A 27,293-nucleotide genomic window follows, 5' to 3' on the forward strand; every position below is an offset into this window, starting at 1 on the left:
TTGCAATTGCTAAGGTTTTTGTGGGAAGAGTTGGACAAGGCGAAACCTATTGCATTTGTAATTGCTTGCATGGATTTTTTGTGAAACCACGGGTATGGCCCCCTGGCAAAGTGAACTTGGAAGATAACTGTTAAAGCAGCAACAGAGTTGTTGGTGGAGATGTGGTCACTGGGAAAACTGCTGATTTTAGATTGTGGAGGCCTGGTTTCTAATCAGACTTTCTCACCTTCCCCACATTATATGAAGCGTAGAAATAAATGCATCTGCCTGTGGTTCTATCAACATACTTTCTGAAAATAAGAGTGATTACAAAAAGGCTAAACATATGTAGAAAAGTTACATAAATAAACATTTTACACTTTAATAAACCTAATTCTGGTGTTTTCCCAGCTTTGATTAAATGTTTACACAATTCTTGCTTGCGTACAATACCATCAAATGTGTGAATGTAGATCAGGTGTGGGTCAATTTTAAACTTAAAATGACAGAGCAGTAGAATGTAGGATGTGACTCCTAGTTTTGATCTTTCAGGGCCACCATGAAGACACTAAGACCAGTCCATTGCTAGACCCACATTTATTCAAGTCTGCCACTGATGTGTGATATTTCGGTCTTCTGACTGCACCTAGCATCACTATAGTCATTCACTTGCTAGAAGTCATGTGCAGACTTACTTGAGGTGGCTTTCGGGCCCTCTGTAGTACCCACAGCCACCCCAAAATCGGATTAGGCCACTCAAGCATTATTGGCAAATGCCGTGCGTGCCTTCTCAAATGCACAGCCTGCACAATCAACTGCAACTGAGGAGGAAACGGTGGTACTACCAATAGTCCAATGCATGACTTTGCTCACAGGAAAGATCGAGCACATAGAAGCTCTCTAGGGACTGGGGCCTCTTAAGACTGCTGTGGCAAACAAGGTCTGGACGGGCGCCAGCTATTCCGCAGCCACACTCATACAGATTCCAGCATGCGTTCACGCCTTGCTAAGGTCCACATGCATCTTACCGGTCACAAATGTCCGATTCGTAGAATCGAGCTGTTTGCGACTGGTAAAAATGCGATTTGGTATATATTAATTTCAATTAGCGATTCGGTAACATCTTACCGAATCACAATTTAGAATTGCAAATACATACGGATTTGGTATTAGGAAGGGGTGTCCCTTCCCATTATTGAATCGCAGCGCTGTGTAGGATTGTTTTGCGACAAATACCGTCGCAAAACATTTCTCATTTTATCATCAAATTCAGGTAGGTGGTAACCCATTTGCTAACTAGAAGGGGTCTTGGCGGACCCCTTCCTGTTTGTGAATGTTCATTAATAAAAGTTTTAAGAGCCGGCAGTGGTTCTACAGACCACTGCCAGCTCTTAAAAAAAATGAAGAAAATCTTACATTATCCTTTTTTAAACGCAACCTCTTTTCCTTAGAGGAAATGGGCTGCATTTATTAAAAAGATTGCTTTATTTAAAATCAATCATAGACATGGTGGCCTGCTGACCCCAGAAGGCCACCATCCCTCTAATTTTGACGATTCCTAATGGATCGCAAATTGCGACCTGCCTCATTAATATTAATGTGGCTGGTCGATTTGCAACCTATTAGGAAACACTAAATGAAACTCATGCAATTTCATACATTCAAATAGCGTTTACCTAATTGTGATTCGCAGAGACTCGCAATTAGGTCATCGCTATTTGAAATAATGATACATGAAGGCAATAAGTCATGCTTCAGAGTAAGTTGGGTCAACTACCCTAAATTTCAACTGGTACATCTGCCTTCAGTGCTGAATGCCCGATGCGTACCCACCTTGCACATGAGAGCGGAAGTACTGGCCCCTGATAAACAGATTTCAATAGTAATTTGCAGTTTGTCTTTCAAGTGGTAGAACAACATCTACTCACTGGTATTTTTATTCAGTTAACATCTTGATTGCAGGTAGAGTGAAATAGCGGCTTATCTCCAATGGCCATTAACAAAATGCAAGTCGCTCCGTAAATTGACCAAAAGTACTTTTCTTTTCAGGTCATTTAATATAAAAGTAAAATTACAGCCTTTGCGTTCATTACTTACCACCTTTCTGCTCTGCGACAAACAGCTCTTGCCAGATGGAGTGCTGCACTACTTTTACCGCCAGACTAAAAACAAAACAACAAAAATACAATACAGGTTAATGCAGCACCAACTTGACAATTAAGTAACTTTACCTAGGTGACACTGTAAAAAAAAAAAAAGACTAATTAATGAAACAAAAATGTGACACATTTATATCACATCACAAAAGCTATGTGTGTGTATATATATATATATATATATATATATATATATATATATATATATATATATATATATATATATATATACATATACATATACATACATACACACACCACACCCACATACCTAGGGCTGCAGGAACAAGCGTGGCTGAATATGTACCTGTCTTTGCTACCTTTGTCACAGCTTATTTTAAAACTTCGCAATATTAATTGTCAAAAGTGTAGCTTCCAGTTTTGGATACATCCATCCTCCAACCAAACAAACAACACTCTCTAAAGAAGTAATGGAAAACTTTGGATAGCCAAATCATCCTCATATCAACTGGGAAAGAATGTGTACCCTCCATCCTGCGGTATGGAGACAAAATCTCAAACAGGAACTCATTGAAATAGTACAAATAGATGCAAAGATTGGAGCAGGTCATTATTTGATGTTTCTGACGCAATTGGCCAACAAAAAGGTTATTTGGAAAGATTGATAGAGGCAGTGGAAAATAGAGGGTGAATCGCTGAAGGCACAAATAAGTGAATGAAGGCATGGTGAGAAACAAATGTTCATGCAAAAACAAAACGCAGGCTACAGGATTTCATAAAGAAGACTAAAGCAAACTTGGCAGGGGATGGCCACCTTTCCAAACACAAATTAAATCTAGAGACTTACGCCTTGCATGACATTTTTTTTAAACATTGATGAGCCCGTAATGCAACCATTGAAGTGCAGCAGAGGAAGAGGACTTTAAAATAAATCAGGAGGCACATTATTGCGCATGCAGTGCACGTTATTTTGATCTGTTGGTAAGACTTACAGGTAAAATGAAGGCTGTAAGGGGTGGCAGCTGATCAGAGTATTTATCAATCCACTGCTCTAGTTCCTCAACAGGCTTCTCATTGAATGTTGTCCTTTCTGCAAAATTGTAAAAAGAGAATAGATTTTTCGCAATAAAAAATAAAAACATCTGGTGATGCCACGCACATTCATGCTTGCTGGTCTTTCCAAATTCACAACAGAATAAATCCTCCATTTGCTTCATCTCATTTTGTAGCGTTCATGAATGCCGCTACAGACACCATAACATGGGCAATGCCTTTCAAACTACAGGTGCATCCTTTGACCAGTTACAGGAGACTGCTGCAGGCGACTTGGTCAGGCAGAGCACGTCCCTCAAGGAGAGGACTCTTAACTGACTCCATGCTGCCAACCAGACCTCATATAAATTCGCAGTCTCTAAATCTACCAGAGGCAAACCTGGTGGTGTATGCGCAGGTCCGCTACCAGAGCACTGCGCCTGTGAAGTGCTCTTTTTTAATCTATTCTAAACTCAAGCTGAGCAGCACATTTTCTGTCTTACTCTCATCTCTGAGCTTTGCTTCCAGCTCACCTGAATTAATGTGTCTACACAAATACCTTCAGTATCACTTTCTCCCACTTCCTTGTTCCAGTCCTACTATCACAAAAGTGTTCCAACATGTTGAAAATGCCCCTTCTTGCTTACTAAATAAAAATAGAAAACAAACATGCAATCGATTCGAGTCATTCTCCAGGGTCGAGAAAAAGGAGGTAAACCACGTTGATAACTGCCCGGTGTGTGAAGCAGGCTTCTTAATTGTGCTGCACCTCTGTTATTCTGACCATTTTAGGTGTTTCTTTTATTCAGATGACCCTGCAGTGTGGGATACTCTGCTGCCTGGGCTGGAAGCCATTGAACAAAAGCGGTGTTCTGCAGGGTGTTCATACCAACCAGTAGGATTTAGCAGTCCTGAAAGACGATTGGTCGCCTACTGCGCAGGAATTGCCGATTAAGTTTTTTGCCTCAGAGTTACCTTAGGCTAGAGGCTTCCTCTGGCTTTTCAAACAATGACTCCGGAGGAAGGTGAATCGCAATCTACCTACTTTCCTTGGCATTATTTTGCTTTGAAGGCGTGCACATTTTTGCACATGGTAAGTCGATATCTGCAGAAGATGCATCACTAGGAAAAGTTTTTCTCTCCATGACTATTCTAGCTTCTGTAACCAAGCCGATCTTTGTTCCTATTGAGCTCCTGTGCTTGTACCCGTTCCAAATGCTGCATCTGCCACATAGTCTTCTCCAGTGTCCATTTGGTCAGGGCCAGTCACATCCACTCCAGTCTCTGTGGACCAGTTCAGATTCTCTTCTAGACCAGGAGGTTGGCGATGTTCCATTACAACCATAAGACAGAATCCAAGGCGAAGAATCAAAAAGGAGAGGCTGTTATGTACCTTGGGAAAACTTGGGCTTTCGAGATAGGTTGATCTAACTTAGACACAAATGTATTTGGGTAATAACCTCAAGACACTATTCCATTTTTTTCTCGGTCAGGATATTCAAAAGGGATGCTTTAAGATATAAGAATCCCAAATAGTTGTTAATCAGATTGAAGATGCACACCATTCTGGACAGTAGTCTCTGAAGATATTTCTCCTAAAGATGCTATCAGACACAGGAACATCATTAACAAAAGCCACTCAAATATTTGCCTTACACTCCAGAACCTACTCAGTCTATGATGTGTGTGGTCTCATGCAAGATTTAGAAGGTTTGCTTGTAGTACAGTAGGGTTGCAGTCGATACCCTGCCACTGACATTACTGAGAAACAAATCCAGTTAACGCTGGACTTTATTTTAACAGACTCAGTGCATTTTACGCATCCTCTGTGTTGCATGTTAATGCAGAGAACAATGTTAGTGAAGTTTAGTTTTCTGGGCCAGAATGTTTTGGTCTCAATGCTCAAGAACTATTTAAATAGCAGATCAAGTACTAGAAGCTGGTCGTTTTGTATATCCCTAGGCTACTTGCTTGATATCCCCCTCTCTGGGCTCTGCATTTTTCTTCAAGGCCAAAACAATCAAGTAAAGCAAGCGGTTTGCCTCTGAGAAGATGATCTTCTGTCTTTCTCACTTTGCCAAGTATGTTCCCACACCCTTGGCCGTGGACTGTATTCCTGAGGCTCTGCAAATTCTGCTCTTATTCCACGTCAGGGTGCATAGTGCAAGGGGCTAACAAGTACCAGATGTATTTTATTTTGTGAATGTTCCACCTACTCTAACATTTGTTCAAGAATCTCTGCATGTGTAAGTCATTCACATGGGGCATTCAGGAAGTGCTGGAATGTACCATTATCCCTATTTTGAGGGAGGTGTGTCAAACAAGAGTGCTGTCAATCTTGGCTTTAGTCATCAGGTGGAATTATAGACTTCTAACCTGATAGAAAGTATTGTGGAATACAGAATAGTCTGCAGAACATCAAACCTCTAATATTGTTGAGGAGTTCTCTTCAATCTACCTGCAAGATGTCCATTTCCACACCTCCATATTCCAAATATGGCAAGCTTTGGCAATGTGGCATTCCTGTGGGAAAATAAATTCAGAGTGCTCTAGCACACTGACCACAGGTACTCACTATGGTACTCGTTCCCTTGGTTTGCTTTTTCATTTGGGTTTAAGGATTTTTCCTAATATAGAATTTGCATGCACCCTTTCCTTCATGACTGGTTAGTCTGTGCGCCATCTCATATTATAACAGCTCAGGACATTGCAAAGCTTCTGAAGCCTCATTCTGGAGCTTTGATGGCAACTGTACATTTGGGGATGTTCCACCTAGAATAAGCTCAGAATACCAACATCAATGTCACCAATTCAAGAAGGTGGCTGGCAAAGCTTTTCTGCATCTTGCTGGAAGTGTCAATCTCATCTCCAAACTTTCCTTTCTGAAGAGGCAGCTTACAGCTCCAGAGTAACATGGCAGCCTGTTTATTTCTAATCCCCTGGTCTAAAATGGGTGGGAATAAACCAGTGACTTATAAATCTAGTGTTGCAACCCAAACATCTTCTAGTTTAACATACTGTGCACTATTCTGCCATCAAGGGGTTGGGTCTACATGTGTCCACTGAATTTTTTCTTTTATATACTCTGGGCATCGACCATGGGAGGAGTCAGTCTGACTCACTCAGACATCAAGCCTAAGGCCACAAAACGACCCAAAACATAGACGGTGGTGGTCCTTCCGCCATCACACAGGAAAATAACACCACCAAATTAGGATGACAGTGGGAATCCCAATGTGTCTGCGGCGGACGGAAAGTCCATCTGCCACTGTTCCGCAAGGCAGTCCTTTTCCGCCCGCCGTGCAGAACCAAAACACAGCATTAGGAAATCCCTCTCAGCCTGTCTTTTCGCGGCGGTCAACCCACCGGGAAAACGCAGGCGGAGGCTAGATTGGGGAGCCCGTTGCGGGCCCCCTCTGTGTTTAGGGAGGGTGCACTGAGGGGAGGGGGGTACCCATGGTTCCCCCATGCATTCCCCTGCACTGCATGGAAGGCACTGCATGGTGCCTGCCACGTAGTGCAGGGAAATGCTCAGCATGGCCTTTTCACATTGAGGGTGCATCCTAATTGCACTGGTGGGACCGCTATACGTCTGGTGGGCAGTCCCAGCACCGTTATGATGGCGGGCGGACTAATGTCCGCCCACCATCATAATGAACCCCATAATTCTCATTTCTTTTTTTTGTTAGTATAGCACCAACATCCCTCCTCCACCTGCAGGGTCTCGCATGAATCTAAAACAGTTCCAAGCTGCAAAACAAGAATTATAGGTAACTAGTTTCTTTTACAGCATGACTTTCTTGTATATTCACATGGTCTGCATTGATTGAGTAGCAGTATTACCCGAGAATGGAAAGGTTTGAGGAAGTGTAGTGCTAAACAATTTTGTGAATACCTGCAACCTATAATAGCTTCATTTTGAAACTCAGTGTATGGAAAATAATGTTTAGTGAGCGTATTCTGTGAGGACCATGTAGCTGTTATACACAGGTCTCTTATACTTTACCCATAAAAGCTAATGTTGCTGCTTTTTTTCTGGTAGACTGTGCTCCGCGGTTTAACTCGAGATTTTTTATTTTCTAATGAATAAAATATCTGGATTCTTTGTAGAATCTATCAGGCAATTGCTTTTATGGTAACCACAATCCAGCATGGTTTGTGGCACAAGTGCCAAACAAAATTATGCTATTTTTCTAATATCTTTTGTCTTTTCTATACAAGCATACAAGCCCTTCTTACATCAAATTAACACAAAACCACTTCTGAAGCAATACTTGGATTTTGGAAAAGCTGGTAACTAAACTACTTGCTTGATATCAAAAGGAGAAACAACCTTTGATATAAATATTGGGTATGTTCCCATTATCACTTTAGTCTATGCAATACTGAATAAAGCTCCTTGACCACCAGTGCCTGCAACTCGCTTACCCTTTATTTACAGGGTATAGTAGCAAAGAAAGGTATTCTCATAGGCAAACAATTGAGACTTGCTTTATGCATGCATAGGTTCAGAAGGGGTTTCCAATAGTTTCAATTTGTGGAGAAGTGTGGCTCAGAGGTCTGGCCCGGGACCAGGGTTCAATACCCCGCCTCAGCGGGTCTTGGGCTCAATTTCCTCGGACCTGATAATTCTCGCCTCGTTGCCTATTCTAATCATGGGTACCACTCTGCAACTCTGGGCAATAGCTTGCTTAATCTCCACAATGGCCCCAATAGTGCTGGGATGCCCGGCTTCACCTTGGGGGAGCCCAGGACTGGACATTTCACAGGGAAAAGCTAGGAAGGGTTCCTAAGCGCTAAACCGACAGCGCCAGGACACTTCCGTTGGAGGTAGCTGTGCGCTTTACAAATGCTGGCATTTACATGTAAAACTAGACTGAGATGTCATTTAGAAGGTAGAAGATGGTACTGTTTGTTGGGGGGGTAATCATGTTTTCACAAATATCAACAATCTTATTTTAACTGGAATGGAAAATATCTTTGTCTGGTGCATGTTCGAATGTCTGACAAGTATACGGTTATGGATGCACAGCTAAGAATACAATTTACCAAATACATTAAATACCTTATTACAAAGGTTTGATTTTTAGCGTCTTTTAATTATTCTTTTTTTTTTTAACAAACCACTTGTTTTCTCTTAATTGTTTTGAAGCACTAAAATGCACCACATTGGGTCTTCTTTTCTCCTTAATAATATTCATACATTTTTATGGCACCTAAAAGTTGAAATTCTACGATTTAATGATCCAGGCTGCCAGCTCCGCGGGTTGGGGTGATAAACCCTTCCTTCTTAAATTGTTCATTTGTTATTGGAATTTTCTGGCAACTGCATAAGATGAAAGTAACAAGTCTGACGTGCCCACGTGGGGATTGCCAGACTTAATTACTTTTTTGACAGTTTGACGGCATTACTATTGAAATCAGTCAGTCTGGGGAAACGTAAGCAGATATCCGGTACCAATTCATTTACACACGATTCCCTGAGGACAGAGCATGATAATGCCTAGATGCAAAGAACCGGTACTTCAAATTCTCTTGAAACCTATTGTCTGAAGTGCCTTAGGTTTCAAATAGGTTTGCCACAAAAAACTGTTTTGTTCACAGTCCTGTAGTTTTCTTGTTTACCTGCTTAATATGTCCAGATGTATATTTCCTCTCTTCATACAAGGTGTGATAAGATTATGGTCTTTATTTTATTCACACATTGCCACATTCTTTGTGCTGGATTTGTTTACAATATATTATCCCGCCCTTTTTGTTCAAGTAATACATGGTGATTGTATTGTCTTCTAGAATCTGTACCATCTTGCTGCGAATTTGGTTTTCACGGTCAGATCCACAGTGGTCATTTCTAAGAAGTTAGTGTATTTCACTGCTTCCCGACTCGCTGGTGTTCTAGTAGATTTTGACTCCGAAATGCCATAAAATTTCTTTATTGTTCATGTGGCCAATACCTTTTCTATACTCAAATCGACTCTCAGGGAAGTTTTTTGTTTCAGAGGAACAAGGGATGATTTTTATCATTGTGACTGTTAATCTCTAATTAGTAGGTAACAATACAAATTTACTGTTTTGAGATTCCAGACACACTCATTTTCACAAACTGATCGTCAAAACATGGGTACATATTTATAGATAGTTTCAAGCCTCATAAGTTTCGATGTTTTTCATGTATTTTACAGTGATCTGGGCAACTAAAGCAAAAGGATTCATACCTTCTTTGTTTCGGTTAGGGCTACCTCACCTGTAGTTGACCTACATTCATTTTTAACTTGCACTCACTGACTTCTTCATCAAAATAGTTCTAGAAAATGGCTTCACATATGCAGAGAACGTGAGGACTCCAAGTTAGCCAACAAGTTTCACTTACGTCTTAATGGCTCATTTCTTTGGCCCAGTTTCTGATCAATGGACTTAATTTACATAAATACTAGTTAGCATTGGCAAGCCAGGATTACCTAAAGGTCAGGCCCGGGATAAGACAGCCCTCTACCCAATATTTCCATATATCACAGATTCACATTATGAATTTGCAATACTTTGATTTGTCGTCAACCTATGAACAAGAAATCAATAAGGGATTCATAAGCCTGGACACATACTCTACGGATAAATCAGGCCTCACAATCATGCATGTAGCACATATTTAACTGAATAATCATTTGGAACACTGACTTGAAGCCTTAAAAAGTTCTTCAAGTCCACTTTACTATCAAACATTACATAGAAAAAAGATTGAAGAATTACTTAAGTGGTTTTCTCTTGCTGAAGATAATGGAGTTGCAATATTGGAGCCAATATCTTGTAACATACACTGGATCTAAAAACGAAAGATAATCATGCACAATAAGTCAATTGAAGAGATCATTTCTATTTTGTGTGTGTAGAAGCATAGAACCGTACTGAATAGAACAAATCAGTGTATGCACTGATCCTGTACACTTTTGACACCAAAAGAGCAAGTCTCTCACATGCTTGGACTTTGTTTTCATAACTCACAGCTATGTGGACCTCTTCTACTGGATGGGAAGGGTATGTCTTTAAATATGCTTTCATTGACGAGAATGCCATGAAGGATTGAAATATTCTCAACAGTAATTTCCTAGAGAGGTGGACAAGTATTGACTGGAAACTTGAAGGTGATCCAAAATCATTTCACATTGCAAACTGCCCAATAGTAATGACTCGGTCACTATCGACTTGAGCTGGACTTGTTGATGTATATTTGTTTTTATCTTGTATCTTTTTAAAGTAAGCAGTTGCCACTAATACCAGAGTATCATGATTAATAGACGTGACCAACAAATGTCAGAAAAAAGTTAAATGCATACATCAAGATAGCATGAAGTGTACCCTCTGACTGCTTTAAGAACGAAGTTGGTAATTAATTACCATACCTAAACTATTTCCGATTCAGTGCTGTACCTAGAGTCATATTGCTTATAAAAGAGACATGTGCCATTTGGAAAGGGTGCAGCTGGTGTAGGGCGTGAACCAAGGACCTTACAGGTGATATATTTCCTGATTGTCTCCTTATCTGTAGAACCCCTTCATAACCATTTGCCTACTCACTGAACCATTCCATCATAAAATACTCCATAATGTTGCCAGGATACAATAAAATATGATCAACTGTGATTTCTTACTTTCTCATTGCTGCTTTCTATTCTCTTGGATTGTAAACCAGGACCTTACAGACTGCACATGTAATGGCAATTCATCCCACGTCAGAATTACAGTGCAATTTGTATTCATCTACAGAGAATTGGAAGTTCATCCTATTTATTCAGTACACTGCATTCACTCTGCCACCTTGAGTTTGTCACAGGCCGGACAACAGGATGCGCAGAACACAACTGCCTCGCCCAATCTAAATTTGCAGATGCTCGCTGTTGCATTCACATGATTTTCTATTTATATATTGCAAGCATAGGATCCTGACATGCACATTAACATTTAGCTTGATTATATACGGACCAGCCTGAAGAAATTCAATTTACGGAGGGTTCCACTTAATCTAAGAGAAGGCTTCCCAGTTATAGGTTTCTCTAGGCAATTTATCACAAATAATATTTTAGCAACTGATGGGATCACCTGCAACAGGACGTGCAGAAGATTCTTCTGGCATGTCCCCAATACCTCTTATTTAGGACAGTCAACTGAAAGTGCATCCTGTGCATGTTCGGTACTGGAGAGAATATTTAGCCAATCTGAAAAACATTCCAGCCGCCTACATCTCTAAGGGCTACTCACACAGCAAGACACTATGGGCCTAATTACGAGACTGGGTGTCCGAGGACCGCCAGACTTGTGTTGGTGCAGTGGTGGCTGTCTTCCGACCGCCACATTACAACACTAGTGGTCGTGACGAGCTGGGACTGCCAACTCTGCCAAAGAAACGCCACCCAAGAGGCTTCCGTCAAGCATATTCCGACTTTCATCTCCACCACTGATTTCATGGAGGTCATGCAGGGCCCCCTTGTGGATGCACACAGGGGGGCACAACATGTGCCCCCCTATGTGCATACAAAGAAGTTCCAGCACGAGATGGACTTTTGAGTCCATGCCGTGCAGGAATTTCCTTTGACGTTCCCATTGCGGTGCCGATTTTAGAGGCACCGCCGTGGGAACAGTAAAAGAATCGCCCGCCAATGACAAGAAAAGTAATTATTTGGAGGGTGGTTCTCGCATGGGTTTAGAAGGTGCGACTGCCGAGCGGTCCCGCCGCTGCAAACTCGTAATCGGGCCCTATGATGGAATGTGACTGAGGAATACAGCAATGACTCCTGCCAGTCTTAGCCACTTTCAACACAGTCAAGAAATTTGCCAAGGAATGCTGCTGTGGTTGTCTCAGTGCCATGTCCACAATGGACTTGTGTAAAAAAAAAGCAGATAACAAAAGGCAGCTGAATTTGTAATTAGTACATCATGATAGCTGGCTCTCAAGACTGCAGAAAAGGGACTAAGACTACTAGTATTTAGTACAGGGTATTAGTCTTCAACAGTATTAGACTGAGAACAGCAACTAGTACATACACCACAATGCTTGGGGAGGGTGGCAGCAAACAAAGAGGGCTAATATGCTAATGAATGTGTTGTCTGAAACTTCAAATACAATTACATTACCGACTGATTTAAAAGCAGGTGTGCATTCCTAATCAACCCAGATTAATTCTAGATCACATTTAGTTAACTTGACACAACTAACAGCATCAACTAGCTCTGACAAATAAGTGACTAATTACTCAGAAAATTAACTAGTTATTGGTTTATACATAATTGATATACAGTTTTTCCGAAATTGGCATGCTTTACTTGTGTTACTTTAAACTTTTTGAAAGCTTTAAATTGATTGGTTCCCCAAAATGTGAAGGTGAGCTACAGGGCCATCACTGATCAGTAAGAAGTAAATGTTCTAGCTCACCCTTACAGTTTTTGGACCCATTAGGCAAAGAAGAAAGATAAATTCAAATGGACTCATCATAGGTCTTGGGGATTGATCCTCCTGAAAAAAAACTGTGTGGTTAGGAGAGCTTGCAACCCACATGAATGTATACATACTGCACAATTGATGGGCAAGTGCTCTGAGACAAGACCCAGGAGTAGGCTGAGAATTATAATTGATGTCCATTATTGGCACACATATCCCATGGTGTCCAGCATCGCTCTGCATGGTTTTTCCCCTGTGTAGGTTTTGGCACATCATAAGCCCCTCATAGTTTCTTTTAAAGTCTCTTCTAACTGTTCCCTGCATATCACAGAGTAGTACTTATCAATGTCACTTCATAGTGCAACCTATTTCATACTGTGACTTCAAGTGTTTTACTCTTCAACTAAACACTTGCATGTTGTGCTCTCTTTAGTCTTTTTCAGAACATGGCCAGCTCTATAATCTCAAATTCTCCTGTCTGGCAACGTACAAATGCTTGTATTGTTGAGCCTCTATTCAAAGACCTGAGATTTAGATCGTTCGTCACTCAGGCGATATTTTGACTCCAATCTATCACACTGAGTTGCCTAAAACTCAGAGCCTGATTTAGATGTTGGCGGTCTTCTGCTAGACCACCGCCATGGCAATCTGAGGAAGACTGCCAAGCCGTCTGCAGTCCCACCTTTTGGATAACAACAGTAATCCAGGGCAGGCGGTGCGGCAGCAGTGGTGTCAGGGCGGAGGGAATGTTTGGCTCATAGGTAAGCCTAAAGAGCATCCCGCCGCCGTGACAGTGCCTCCAGCATGTCTGTGCACTGTGTGGCAGGCACAATGTGGTGCTTGCCACACAGCGCAAGCACAACCGTGCAGTTTAGGGGGAGCACATCTTATGCCCCCCCACCCCCCCCCCCGCACGTGGCCAGATGGCATACGTGACCAGGGGCCGTGTTGGGGGCCTTTTACATGCTTTTCGCCCAGCATTTCATGGCAAGGTCTCTGCCAAGCAATTCATGGTGGGGTCATCCGCAATGAAATGCTTGGAGAAAGGGCAGATCGGAATCTACTCGCCGGTGCAGGCATCAGCACTGCTGCGATTCCCACTGCCACCATCATGATCGGGCGGGATGCCCGATGCAATGGCGGCACTGGGACCGCCACAGTTGTCCCAGGGTCCACCAACATATAAATAGGGCACTAAGCCATTTATTAACCAGGTATACCAACGGGGGAGGGAAGCTAAACAAACAAAAACAAATCACATTCGTTTTACTTACTTTGTCAAGTTCTTCTACAAATGTGTGCCCATGATCAACACAAAATTCCCTGGCGAGACTGGAAAATAAATACATAAATAAAAGAAAACAGATAATTAGCTGAAGCTATTGTGTCCATGTGCATTGAAGTGCTAGATTACTACTCTGCAAAATGAATAAATTACCCCTGCACAGAGAAAATTGGGAAAGAAAACAGTTCAGGCACAAACTTGTTTAAATCGGTATGCACGGATTTGTTTTCATGATGAATTAGAACATGTCAAACTCATGAGTACACCTAGAGGTACATAAGGCGCTTTGCATCACATTTAGCAGAAACATAAATTCCAGTGTTAATATCGACAGGATCAGGTGGTGACTCACGAAACACTCACAAGAGAAACAAATCACTAACTGATAAAGGAATTTCTTGAGTTTTCACAGAAAAGCTCAGCAGTGCTCTCTAAAGTCATCAACCTGCTCGGTTATTTTGTAGCAGGATGAGAAAAAGGCGTGATATTGCAGATTTATTGTGAAATCAATTCAGAACAGTAGGAAAATAAACCGCAAACTATATTAAACTGTAAAGTACCACTTTCAAAAGAACTTAAAAACACCCTTAGTTGACCTAATGCCTATGATTCGCCATGCCTAAACAGTATGTGTCCTAACGGGCTGCCTTGACTTAAAGCAGCTGAAAGGAATCAGAGGGGTCCTGGTCTTTTTTAGGAGTTGGTGAAGAACATGATGAGACTAACTCTGGACGAGTCCAGATTGCACTGCTCGCTTCACAGTGAAGATTCCTACCACTGAACCATGCAACATTCAGCTGCAATCATATCGGTTCTCTACCACTGCACTAGTCATGGAAATGGAACCAGAAGAATAGCTGCAGTCACCCATCGGATACCTCATTTGACTTTTATATAGACCTATATATCTACGATGATCTAAGAAGGACTTGCAAAATGCCAGAAGTGAATTACATTCTCATGTGAAGTAAAACCTCACACTCTAAAAGGATTGCTAGACAGAAGATGCTTCGGCTGCAAAGATAATATGTAACAGGCCTGCTTTGCCAGTATCAAAGAGGTGATGGGAATTTTTGTGTTCCATAACATTTTCTGTTTACCATCTGAAGGCAATTTAGTAATTCCTAAGCAACTGCAGAAAACACATTCCTTACTTACATTTGCATGGCTCGCAAGGCAGGTGAATGAAGGCCTTTCGACTGGAAGCACTGCAGCTGGCATTCATAATCTGCTTCCCATTCGTGCCAAAGCAGGTATAAATCAACCCTGCAGCGCTCATACTTTGAGGTGCAAAACGTCTTGAAGCAACTATTGTGCGTTTCTGGAAGCACACTTGGGAAGAACTTCTTAGACTCTAGTCTTACCTAAAACATATAAAGTTGAGCCTTGGAAACACAAAGTTCCAAACTTAAACTGGATAAGGGCACTGGGAAGAGGTAGCACATGACAGTCACTTACTACAGGGGAACCTTAGGTCTAGATGGATTATTTACAACTTAAAAAATTCTCTACTATGTACATGGCACTTCGCCAGGATCCTGTACCTCTTGGACATTGTGTGAAGAGCTGTGCCATCTTGCCCTTGTCTGTTGACTCTGACAATTCAGTATCATTGGCCATGCCTTCTCATAAATGGCTCAGATTTAGATGAATACCCTCCCGTTTGAACCAGAAGGTTGTATTGTTTGAACTTGGGAAAGCACTCTGGTGGCTGGGAACAGGGCTATTATTTACCCATTTCCCCAAGGCCAAGTCTTTGTAGGAAGGCCAAGTCTTTGTAGGAAGCCCGAGGCTTTAAACTGGTTTGAGAGAAGAGAAATCTGTACTGCATACCACTTGGCGCAGATCTGCCCTTTGCAAGTAGGACAAAGAGCAAGGTCGATATTCTTAATAACTCTGTAGAGAGTATCCCACGGAATTGAGTGACCAGGACCTTGCAGCCCATCTAACCACAATTAACCTGAAAACAAATGCTTTGCAAGTTCCAGCAGATGTCATTCCAGAACTACAAGTGTGGTGAGCCTGCTACCATTCCCAAACAATGATGGTGTTGCAGCACCCCTTTTCCAGCCCATCGCAACATACTGATTTTTCAATTTCACTCTAGATCTTAGATTAGGGTCATGTTGTTGGAGGTGGGTTATCTCGATTTCATAACCTTTTTCTATCTATCCTGGTTCCTGAGATACATTGGTTTAAGTTTGTGCATAGTCACTAAATCTACTGTAATATAAGCTACTAGTACTGTGAACATAACTAGACCAGCAAAATTAAATTGACATGTACTGTATCATCTATATAAGTATGTAAATAGTATTATGAAACTGATATCAAATTTAATCTACTTAAAAAGTAATGTATCATTTACTCATGTGTTAACTACTTATTTGTTTGTTCTTTTTTAAACCTGGATTTTTATAGCTGGAACGCTTGTTATTACATTGTAAGATTTTAATTAATCAAACAAAGAATACATTAAAAACAATACTAGTACTGTTCCCTGAACTTTGACACTTACCAACCATTCACTAGATGTGGGCCTGCTAAACCTCCTACCCACAAGGGATATACTATGGGTGGTAGCTCATTTCCAGCACCAACCATTTGGATCCTTAAGACTGGAGATTCAGAGAAGTAGCTGGTTTAGCATTTGACTATGCTCAGTGGCCCCTTTTGCAGAAACTACCAGAGGCGTGTAGCCCATGTAACTGTAAACTGAACTATAAGCCTGGATCAGTGTTTTGGCTACCAATGCCCAAATTAATTTTTTAATCTCAGTTCATTTTTGGGTGGTGAGCTCCACTTTCTCTGAGATACTTAATAGCTATGATTTTCTAAGCACATAACAGCATAAAGAGCCTTAGGAGGGTAGGAGGAAGGGACTATTGTGAACCCATAACAAAAGAATTCAGGAAAACTGTAGCTACAGGTAAGTAGTTTGTGTCTTCTCCAGCATTGGCTCTTTCATGGATTCACATGCTTGAAGGATGACTTACTTACCTTCGGTAATGATGTAGTATCTGGTAGATACACAGTCTAGCCACAGATTCCTTAACTTAGAATATCCCCAGGTATCAGACTGGATCGGGAAACTTTCTGCAGCAGCACCTCTGCACGCCGGGGGCGGCGATGCACGGCTCTGCCCTGATGTCGTCCAGGACGTGACGTCAGTGGAGCCATATATCCCCTTCCGGCGCATCAGTTTTTGTTGGAGAAACTTTTCCGCGCCACAAAGTGGAGCCGCCACCAAAAACTGTAATAATATGGGGACAGTGTGCAAAAATGAAGAAAAATAGAATCAGAAAGGACCGTGCCAGGTACTGTATCCTGAAAAGTAGAAGGAAAGAGCACAGTACCGCCCTGAGAAGCAACCTCACAAATACGAAGGCCAAACCACCTGTGGCGGCAGATGAAGATGTGAAGAAACAGCATGGCAGACGACAGCAGTCTGCAACTATAATGTATAACCATGAAGGACAGCAAGTCCAGACATAGGATTCAAGGACAATTTCACCATAAAACCTCACCAGAAAAAGACGTTGTAAGCCCAATAAAAGACCGATAGAATGTGGCAGAGCCCCTAGACTTGAACCAAGGTGATGGAGAAGGGGAGAGTGGAGGGTTGGCAAAAACCGGAATAGATCCCTCACCGTAAAATCCAGGTACAGGGTTGGAAAGAACACATAACATATGAGCATACCGCCGAAATCAAGTGAATGGGCAGAGCAGTGAAAACAGAATGAACACAGTGTGTCGGAGTGAAGTGAAAAGTCACCCTGTACAAAGGTTAGACACCCGGAGTCCTCGCAGAATGGGGAGGACGGGCAGGCGTTAAGGAATCTGCGGCTAGACTGTGTCTCTACAAGATACATCATTACCGAAGGTAAGTAACTCATCTACCTGATAGACATCTAGCCGCAGAATAGATACCAAAGCCATACCAATAGAGGAGGAGGGTCTGCGACTGACCCCCATGAAGTGTAAAAACTGTAAAAACTGCTTTTGGGAAAGTGGCCAGGAAACTAGGCCATAAGACAATGTACAACAAGGGGTGGTGAGGGACAGAGTCTCTGAATTAAGCAGAAAGCTCTCACCCAGTCAAGAGATCAGGGCTAGATCCAACACCGTTTTTTAGCTCACTGCACCATCCCAGTTTCAGAACCTGGCTGTATGCAAATTAGTCTGTTCCTGTCCCAGTGCATGATGGGAACAGGGCAAACCAAACTACAAAAGCCAATTCTTACACTGGGAAGGAAACAAGCTCCCGGGGACCGGTTTCTGGCATTACAGCCGTCTTCGGCCCGGTTTGCTTGAATCCTGATGGTGCAATGAGCAAGGGTCTCACATCTGAGAATACCCTTCCACGCTTAGGGTGGACAAAAATATTTACAACAAGGGGTGGTGAGGGACAGAGTCTCTGAATTAAGCAGAAAGCTCTCACCCAGTCAAGAGATCAGGGCTAGATCCAACACCGTTTTTTAGCTCACTGCACCATCCCAGTTTCAGAACCTGGCTGTATGCAAATTAGTCTGTTCCTGTCCCAGTGCATGATGGGAACAGGGCAAACCAAACTACAAAAGCCAATTCTTACACTGGGAAGGAAACAAGCTCCCGGGGACCGGTTTCTGGCATTACAGCCGTCTTCGGCCCGGTTTGCTTGAATCCTGATGGTGCAAGGAGCAAGGGTCTCACATCTGAGAATACCCTTCCACGCTTAGGGTGGACAAAAATATTTACAACAAGGGGTGGTGAGGGACAGAGTCTCTGAATTAAGCAGAAAGCTCTCACCCAGTCAAGAGATCAGGGCTAGATCCAACACCGTTTTTTAGCTCACTGCACCATCCCAGTTTCAGAACCTGGCTGTATGCAAATTAGTCTGTTCCTGTCCCAGTGCATGATGGGAACAGGGCAAACCAAACTACAAAAGCCAATTCTTACACTGGGAAGGAAACAAGCTCCCGGGGACCGGTTTCTGGCATTACAGCCGTCTTCGGCCCGGTTTGCTTGAATCCTGATGGTGCAATGAGCAAGGGTCTCACATCTGAGAATACCCTTCCACGCTTAGGGTGGACAAAAATATTTACAACAAGGGGTGGTGAGGGACAGAGTCTCTGAATTAAGCAGAAAGCTCTCACCCAGTCAAGAGATCAGGGCTAGATCCAACACCGTTTTTTAGCTCACTGCACCATCCCAGTTTCAGAACCTGGCTGTATGCAAATTAGTCTGTTCCTGTCCCAGTGCATGATGGGAACAGGGCAAACCAAACTACAAAAGCCAATTCTTACACTGGGAAGGAAACAAGCTCCCGGGGACCGGTTTCTGGCATTACAGCCGTCTTCGGCCCGGTTTGCTTGAATCCTGATGGTGCAATGAGCAAGGGTCTCACATCTGAGAATACCCTTCCACGCTTAGGGTGGACAAAAATATTTACAACAAGGGGTGGTGAGGGACAGAGTCTCTGAATTAAGCAGAAAGCTCTCACCCAGTCAAGAGATCAGGGCTAGATCCAACACCGTTTTTTAGCTCACTGCACCATCCCAGTTTCAGAACCTGGCTGTATGCAAATTAGTCTGTTCCTGTCCTCAGGATTCAAGCAAGCCGGGCCGAAGACGGCTGAAATGCCAGAAACCGGTCCCCGGTAGCTTGTCTCCTTTCTGGTAAAGAATTGGCTTGGTAGTTTAGTCTGCCCTGTTCCCATGATGCACTGGGCCAGGGACAGACTGATTTGCATATAGCCAGGTTCTGAGCTGGGATGGGGCAGTGAGATAAATAACGGTGATGGATCAAGCCCTGATCTTTGGACTGGGTAAGAGTGGTCTGCTCAATTCAGACACTCTGTTCATCACCACCCCCTTTTGTAAATCGATTTTGGCCACTACAGGTGTGGCAGGGTATACTCAGACATGAGTCCCTTTCTCACTGCTCCATCAGGATTCAAGCAAGCCGGGCCGAAGACGGCTGAAATGCCAGAAACCGGTCCCCGGTAGCTTGTCTCCTTTCTGGTAAAGAATTGGCTTGGTAGTTTAGTCTGCCCTGTTCCCATGATGCACTGGGCCAGGGACAGACTGATTTGCATATAGCCAGGTTCTGAGCTGGGATGGGGCAGTGAGATAAATAACGGTGATGGATCAAGCCCTGATCTTTGGACTGGGTAAGAGTGGTCTGCTCAATTCGGACACTCTGTTCATCACCACCCCCTTTTGTAAATCGATTTTGGCCACTATAGGTGTGGCAGGGTATACTCAGACATGAGTCCCTTTCTCACTGCTCCATCAGGATTCAAGCAAGCCGGGCCGAAGACGGCTGAAATGCCAGAAACCGGTCCCCGGTAGCTTGTCTCCTTTCTGGTAAAGAATTGGCTTGGTAGTTTAGTCTGCCCTGTTCCCATGATGCACTGGGCCAGGGACAGACTGATTTGCATATAGCCAGGTTCTGAGCTGGGATGGGGCAGTGAGATAAATAACGGTGATGGATCAAGCCCTGATCTTTGGACTGGGTAAGAGTGGTCTGCTCAATTCAGACACTCTGTTCATCACCACCCCCTTTTGTAAATCGATTTTGGCCACTATAGGTGTGGCAGGGTATACTCAGACATGAGTCCCTTTCTCACTGCTCCATCAGGATTCAAGCAAGCCGGGCCAAAGACGGCTGAAATGCCAGAAACCGGTCCCCGGTAGCTTGTCTCCTTTCTGGTAAAGAATTGGCTTGGTAGTTTAGTCTGCCCTGTTCCCATGATGCACTGGGCCAGGGACAGACTGATTTGCATATAGCCAGGTTCTGAGCTGGGATGGGGCAGTGAGATAAATAACGGTGATGGATCAAGCCCTGATCTTTGGACTGGGTAAGAGTGGTCTGCTCAATTCAGACACTCTGTTCATCACCACCCCCTTTTGTAAATCGATTTTGGCCACTATAGGTGTGGCAGGGTATACTCAGACATGAGTCCCTTTCTCACTGCTCCATCAGGATTCAAGCAAGCCGGGCCGAAGACGGCTGAAATGCCAGAAACCGGTCCCCGGTAGCTTGTCTCCTTTCTGGTAAAGAATTGGCTTGGTAGTTTAGTCTGCCCTGTTCCCATGATGCACTGGGCCAGGGACAGACTGATTTGCATATAGCCAGGTTCTGAGCTGGGATGGGGCAGTGAGATAAATAACGGTGATGGATCAAGCCCTGATCTTTGGACTGGGTAAGAGTGGTCTGCTCAATTCAGACACTCTGTTCATCACCACCCCCTTTTGTAAATCGATTTTGGCCACTATAGGTGTGGCAGGGTATACTCAGACATGAGTCCCTTTCTCACTGCTCCATCAGGATTCAAGCAAGCCGGGCCGAAGACGGCTGAAATGCCAGAAACCGGTCCCCGGTAGCTTGTCTCCTTTCTGGTAAAGAATTGGCTTGGTAGTTTAGTCTGCCCTGTTCCCATGATGCACTGGGCCAGGGACAGACTGATTTGCATATAGCCAGGTTCTGAGCTGGGATGGGGCAGTGAGATAAATAACGGTGATGGATCAAGCCCTGATCTTTGGACTGGGTAAGAGTGGTCTGCTCAATTCAGACACTCTGTTCATCACCACCCCCTTTTGTAAATCGATAAGACAATGTACAGCAGAGACTGACATGGCAGATCCGCTACCTTGAAAAAAGAGCCCCGTAAGGGCTGTGTATCCAAGTGTGCGCCAAAAGTAATAAACGTGCCACACAGCAGGTTTTGTCCCTGGCGCAAAGCAAGGACAACCGAAGTGCAATAGAGGGATGCGAACAGGAGGATCGCAGCAGAAAAATTGGACGGCCTGTCCTCCAGGCGGATGTCCATGAGGAAGGCTCCATAGGAGCGTACTAAGGCTAAGGCAGTCACCCAATAGCCAGCAGATACCCCACACAGGATAAGTCTTAACCCCTGCGAGGGGAGTCCTCTTGGGCAAAGAACACATTCAGAGGACAGAAAGTAAAGACCGAACCAGCCATCCGGCTGGACTGTACAAATCCTGGGATGGCGGAACAACCGCTTACACCATCTGGGTGCTATGCAAAGAACCCGGGACATGTTGGAAAATCAAACCAACAAGGCAACATCGCCTACGCAGAATAAAAAGACACCATAAGGCAGAAGGATGCGCCGCAAGAGTCACGGTAGCTCAGACATGAGGCAGGAGACCGCTGAATCTGTGTGCCTGTCAAAAAGGTCCACGCCATTGAATGGTAGATCTTTAAGAACATCCCTAACATTGTCTGGGAAACGACTGTCGCGCAGCCAAGCATGGCGGTGCAATGCTACAGACCGAGCAAGAGCTCGTCCTACCGAGTCAGTGGCGTCAAGGGAAGAGCGGAGGGAAAATTGACTCATTCCCCTGCCATTATCCCAAATGCATAACAATTCCACCCGCGGGCCATGTTGAATAGAACAAAGAAGGTTCTCGGCCAAGTCCCAAAGTGTAGAGGATGTGTGTGCGAACACGCAAGCCGTATTCAATGCCTGGATGCCAGCACTGGCAGGAGCGAAAAGATGGTGACACACACGTCCAACCACCTAGACCCCCTGGTGGGAGGTAACAATGGTAATGAGGAGGAAGACTAAGTCAAAAGCCGCCTGACCAACTAGACCCTGAGCTCTAGGGTGGAGAAATAGGCAGAGCGGATCATCCGGGGCAGAATTGTGTCGACGAGCCATGGCCCCATCAACAAGGCCAACAGAGGAAGGCCTCGCCCATGTGCCAGCAGGATGTCAAACAAAAATGCCCCAAGGGGCAGCAAAGGCTCCACCTCAACCGGCTGTAAGTGGAGAAGATCTAACAAGGGATCAGAAGCCAGGGAAACCACATGGGGCTGAAAATTAAGAATAGCTGCCGCCCAGTGAATAGCCTGAGCATAGGCAGCACTAGCCTCAGCTGCCATCCGGGGAGGTGATAATAAACCAATGGTAGGAGATGGTTGGAGACTAACCTGTCCACTAGACAGCAAAAGTGGAGGAGCCAGACGCTGATCCAGAGGCCACACCACGCAAGGTACCGGCACCATGGACCGAAACAACCTCAGATTTGGGGAGTCCAGAGGAGCTTCAACCTCCTACATAAGAGGAGGTGTAGGCACTGACGTCGACCAATGCCGTATGGGAGTCGCATTGACTTCTGAGGAGTCGGTGGGACACCAACCTCATGTAATAGAGAAGGCGTGGACGTTGGCACCGACAGCGGCTGACGTCGGGTTGGAGTAGTCTGGACGTCTATGTCCTCCAAAGGGGACTCGGCCTGGGTGCCGTCCGACGTCGACCCCACTGCAACACGTGGGGAACAGGGCGACGAGCCTTGCGCCGTCTCCGACGTAAGTGTAGGAAGCCGCTCAGGGTTATGCGGAGACTGAAGGGGTGGGCTAGACGGGTGACTGGATGGGCCCTCTGGGCCGTGTCCCGTCTGCGTCGTATTGGCTCCGGAATCGGAGTCGATACACACAGCCGGCGCCAAGGATGAATCCACCAGTGAGGAACTGACATGAGTGCCTTCCACCTCTATGGGACCACAAGGGAGAGGAGGTGAACCAAAGTAAGAGTGGTGTGCTTTGGAATAATCCTTCATTTGGGCCTGTGTCACTTTGGCACCCCTAAAGGGAGGGTATGGAGGATGCCCGTGCCCGGCAAGGAGCGAGAAGAGCGGACACCAGCGTCACGTGTATGGGAGGAAGACCTCTGCGAATTACGCTTGTGCTTACACACCGCCAAACGATGTCCGCAGGAACGACCTCAGGAATGGGCTCGATGCCAAGAGATATCACCGAAGCGAAGGAGCAGGACCGGACAGCCGTGCGGCCAGGAATTTTATATGACGCTCCCGTTAGGACTTCAGTTTCATTCGATGACAGGCGTTGCACTCTTTGGAGTCGTGATGCACTCCCAGGCACCACATACAGATGGCGTACGGGTCCGTTAGAGATATCGGACGCGCACAGGTCTTACACGCCTTAAACCCCGAAGGCATTGCACACTGTTCCGGGATGCCGAAGGCGTCGAGAAGACCCGAAAAACAGGCCAAGGAACAGCTGGGTTTCCAGGATCCGCATTGGGATGAGGAAAATAAGAAAACTGACGTCAGGGCGATGGGAAGGGCATATATGGTTCCGCTGATGTCAAGTCCGTGGATTAAGTCAGGGCGGAGCCGTGCGGCGCCGCCCCGGCGCGCAGAGGTGCTGCTGCGGAAAGTTTTCCGGATTCAGTCGGACGCCTGGGGATATTCTAGGTTAGGGAATCTGCGGCTATGCCTCCGTATCAGATTTATGAATACCAACAAGTTAGTAACAAAAAGATTGGAGGAAGAGGGTCACCTAAATGAAATTAGATTACGTAGCACATCCTGTCTAGCAGCTGTCTCTGACAAGGAAAAGATAAAGAGGACGTGATAATTAGTGAGGTAGTGCATGGACACCCACATTGCAGGTCTGCACATGACTGTGAACAACACTTCAAGATCGGAGCATACTTAACACAAAAAGTCAGTGCAGTTGCTGTTATCTTTTTTTTAGCAAACTGACATTTTTTGAATCAGTGGTCTGCCAGACTTGGAATGGCAAAATATTATGCATGACAAAATCCAGAGAAATCATTTGTTAAAAAAAATACATTTAAACAAGGCAACCCTTTATATGCATTACTAAACAATACAGAGTGCGTCCTATTTGCAAAAAAGAGCCTGTTCTGGCAATATAAACCTTTAGGCAATATTTACACAAAGTTTAGCATTTAATAACAGTGGACAGAGTGGACAGCTTATCGAAGAATGCTGGCAAAAGGACTAATTCATTTAGGTGAAATGGCGAATGAAGTGTGGATCGCTGGTTAACATACCTCTGTATGGAATGTAATGGTGCACTGAAAAGGACTGTATTTTTCCCACATGCCTGGCTAAAGATATTCCACAGAGAAGAGCAGTCTTCCATTACAGCCTCTGTTCGGAGTACTTGCACACAGGTTCCAAAGGGCTTCTGACAAGTACCACTTGCACTGTGTGTAGTTACTAAATGGGAGGCTGTCTAACTCATGGAGACAAGGTTCTGAACAATCATTTCATAAATGTAATAATTTCTGGTGGAATACAAACATGGTTTAGACAGAATTCATAGGTGTCTGGGAAAAGCTGCCAAATTAACTCTTAGTGAAGAGTAACATAGTCTGGAATCAGCCAAGTGGGGTAGATAAGCCATAAAATCATGAGGAAACAAGTTAGGTACATTGAGGTTGTATATTCTCATTAAGGTACAAAACCTCAAATAAGAATGTACAATCCTTAGGCATTTCGAGTTATGTTCAAGGTTCAAAATTCTATTTCTGAAGCAGCCAGGTAGTTAAGTGGAGGTAAAGTAGGTTAGGATGCAACACTGGTCTTTCATCAGGAGGTAAGGATTCACTTCACCCTGTATCGGCTTGTCCACAAATAGGTTCCAAGGTCCCATGTACAGGACCTGACTGGCCCAAGCTAAGGCAATAATCTTGAGCCAGCAGGATTCCAGTTTAGCTTCCCATTGAATTCTGGGAATCTGTGGAAAAGCATAAGCAAAGATGCCTGACAAGGACATCGAAAGTGCTTCTCAGAGTTCCTAGTCACCACAACCGGCTTGTGAAGAGTTGGCATTTCGCATTTTTTGGAATAGCAAAGATCTCTAGCAGTGGCGTTCTCCATCCCTTACGAACTATGTATACTGGCCTTGAATCCATTTCCAAAACGTGACAATCAGTGTCCTTCCTGCTCAAGGTGTCTGCCCATACACTGTGGAGACCTGGCATATGCTCCATTGACAAAAGGACTTTGTCACATAGAACTTAATGCTGCAGGCGATGTACTTCTCGGGACATGATATGAGCTCTTGTTCGACACTGTAATGGAGAGCGGTTATGCTGTCCGTTCCTATGCAGATATCCGGATTCTGGATGTGCAGCAAGAATTCCTTTAGCACACGTCTCACTGCTCTTAACAGTATCACATTTATGCAACTGTTCCTGTTGATTTTAAAGGCTGCTTGTTTTATACTCTTGAACATAAGCGCCCCAACCTTTCAGAGAGGCCTCTATTGTTAAATGAAATTGTGGATCTTGAGCATGTCTGATCTGTCCTGCACAAAGATGTTATCTTCCAGCATCCACCATAGAAATGCTTTTCCCATAAGTAGACACATCTACAATCAATACTGAGGATCTAATAGGATGTATGAAGACATCCTGCCCACATGAACGTTGTACTTGTGAGCTGAGATCTGGATCATTGAATAGATATCTTGAGCTACAGTCATAGGTTTTGACACATTCCTATAAAGGTAACACTTTCGCAGTATTTGTATATATGTCCATGCTCCAAAAAGCAACACAGTCTTGGCACGAAACTGTACTTAGTGCCAACCAGAGTTAATTAAACAGGTGGAGTGCACTGTAAATTACATCATTCAGTACCTGTTTTGTGGGTGCCTTTAAGAGCCACTTGTCCAAGTATGGGAAAGTTCATTATCCAAGATGATGGAGGTGCACTGCCACCAAAAGTTAGCCCTTTTCTAAAGACGTGTGGAGTTTATTTCAGACAAACAGCAAGGTTTTGAATTAAAAGTGTGAGCCATTGACTTTGGACCCGAGAGGCTTACGGTGCAAAATATGAATGGGTATTTGCAAGCATGTGTCATCTAAGTCCATAGATGAAATGGTAATTGTGCTCTTAATGGATTAGGGATGTCAAATAATGTCTACTGACCCACAAGTATCACTTCTGGATTACAAGCGCCTACACAAAAGGTAGGGGTCTTACATGCCACACCTATGCACCACTCCTATGGGAGTGGGAAAAGGAAAGAAACCCTTTCCTTTACATAACCCTCACCCACTACATTAGTGACATGCTTCATCATCGGGTTCGCCCTGACTCGTAAACATCAGGGTGGATTCGATCATGTTCCAGGGAGCTTTTATGAAGATAGTTAAACAGTAGGCATAACTTCAAAGATGAAAATTCCTCATCCACTCGTGGAGGTATCCCTTTATTAATGGGGTGGATGGGAAAGGTTCAAATATATGTTACATAGGGGTTTTAGGATGCAATGGTCCTATGACCCCAAATCACCAACATGTTTCAGCCCTATACTCTTGGCATAAGAAGGTCCTCGGCTTTTTGGCTTTTGGGGTTTGAAAATTGTATTGCTCCCCCAGTGACGTGTTGTATGTGTTTTTTGTGCGGCATGCAAATACACTGAGTCATGCAAAGGCAGTGTAATACTTGCCACTTTGAGTTGTTGCCATCATGTGATGTCTCATACATGACACGCACGTCTCCCCTCCTTGCATGCTTATTGATATGCTTGCAATTGTGTGCATTTTTATTTTGCTCATTGGTCTCGGTTTCATTAAATACACCTGCATCTCAAATGGCGTCTCCTACAGGTTATTGTGAGTGACCCTGTGATCGTGCACGACAACCAGAAGTGAAAA

The 27,293-nt window shown here is 44.0% G+C and overlaps 1 protein-coding gene across 1 annotated transcript in view; it reads right to left on the reverse strand.

Moving 5' to 3' along the window:
• The window catches only part of MMAB (metabolism of cobalamin associated B), an 85,542-nt gene that overhangs the window by 19,352 nt on the left and 38,897 nt on the right, over positions 1-27,293 (reverse strand). Inside the window, exons 4-7 of the mRNA XM_086943114.1 lie at positions 13,833-13,890; positions 9,876-9,948; positions 3,089-3,186; positions 2,077-2,141 (exon numbers count right to left, since the gene is read on the reverse strand). Of these exons, the coding sequence (XP_086799240.1) occupies positions 2,077-2,141; positions 3,089-3,186; positions 9,876-9,948; positions 13,833-13,890 (294 nt within the window). The remainder of the gene's footprint in view (positions 1-2,076; positions 2,142-3,088; positions 3,187-9,875; positions 9,949-13,832; positions 13,891-27,293) is intronic.

The sequence above is a fragment of the Lissotriton vulgaris genome, chromosome 11 (genome assembly GCF_964263255.1).
Source record: "Lissotriton vulgaris chromosome 11, aLisVul1.2, whole genome shotgun sequence".
Taxonomy (NCBI): domain Eukaryota; kingdom Metazoa; phylum Chordata; class Amphibia; order Caudata; family Salamandridae; genus Lissotriton; species Lissotriton vulgaris.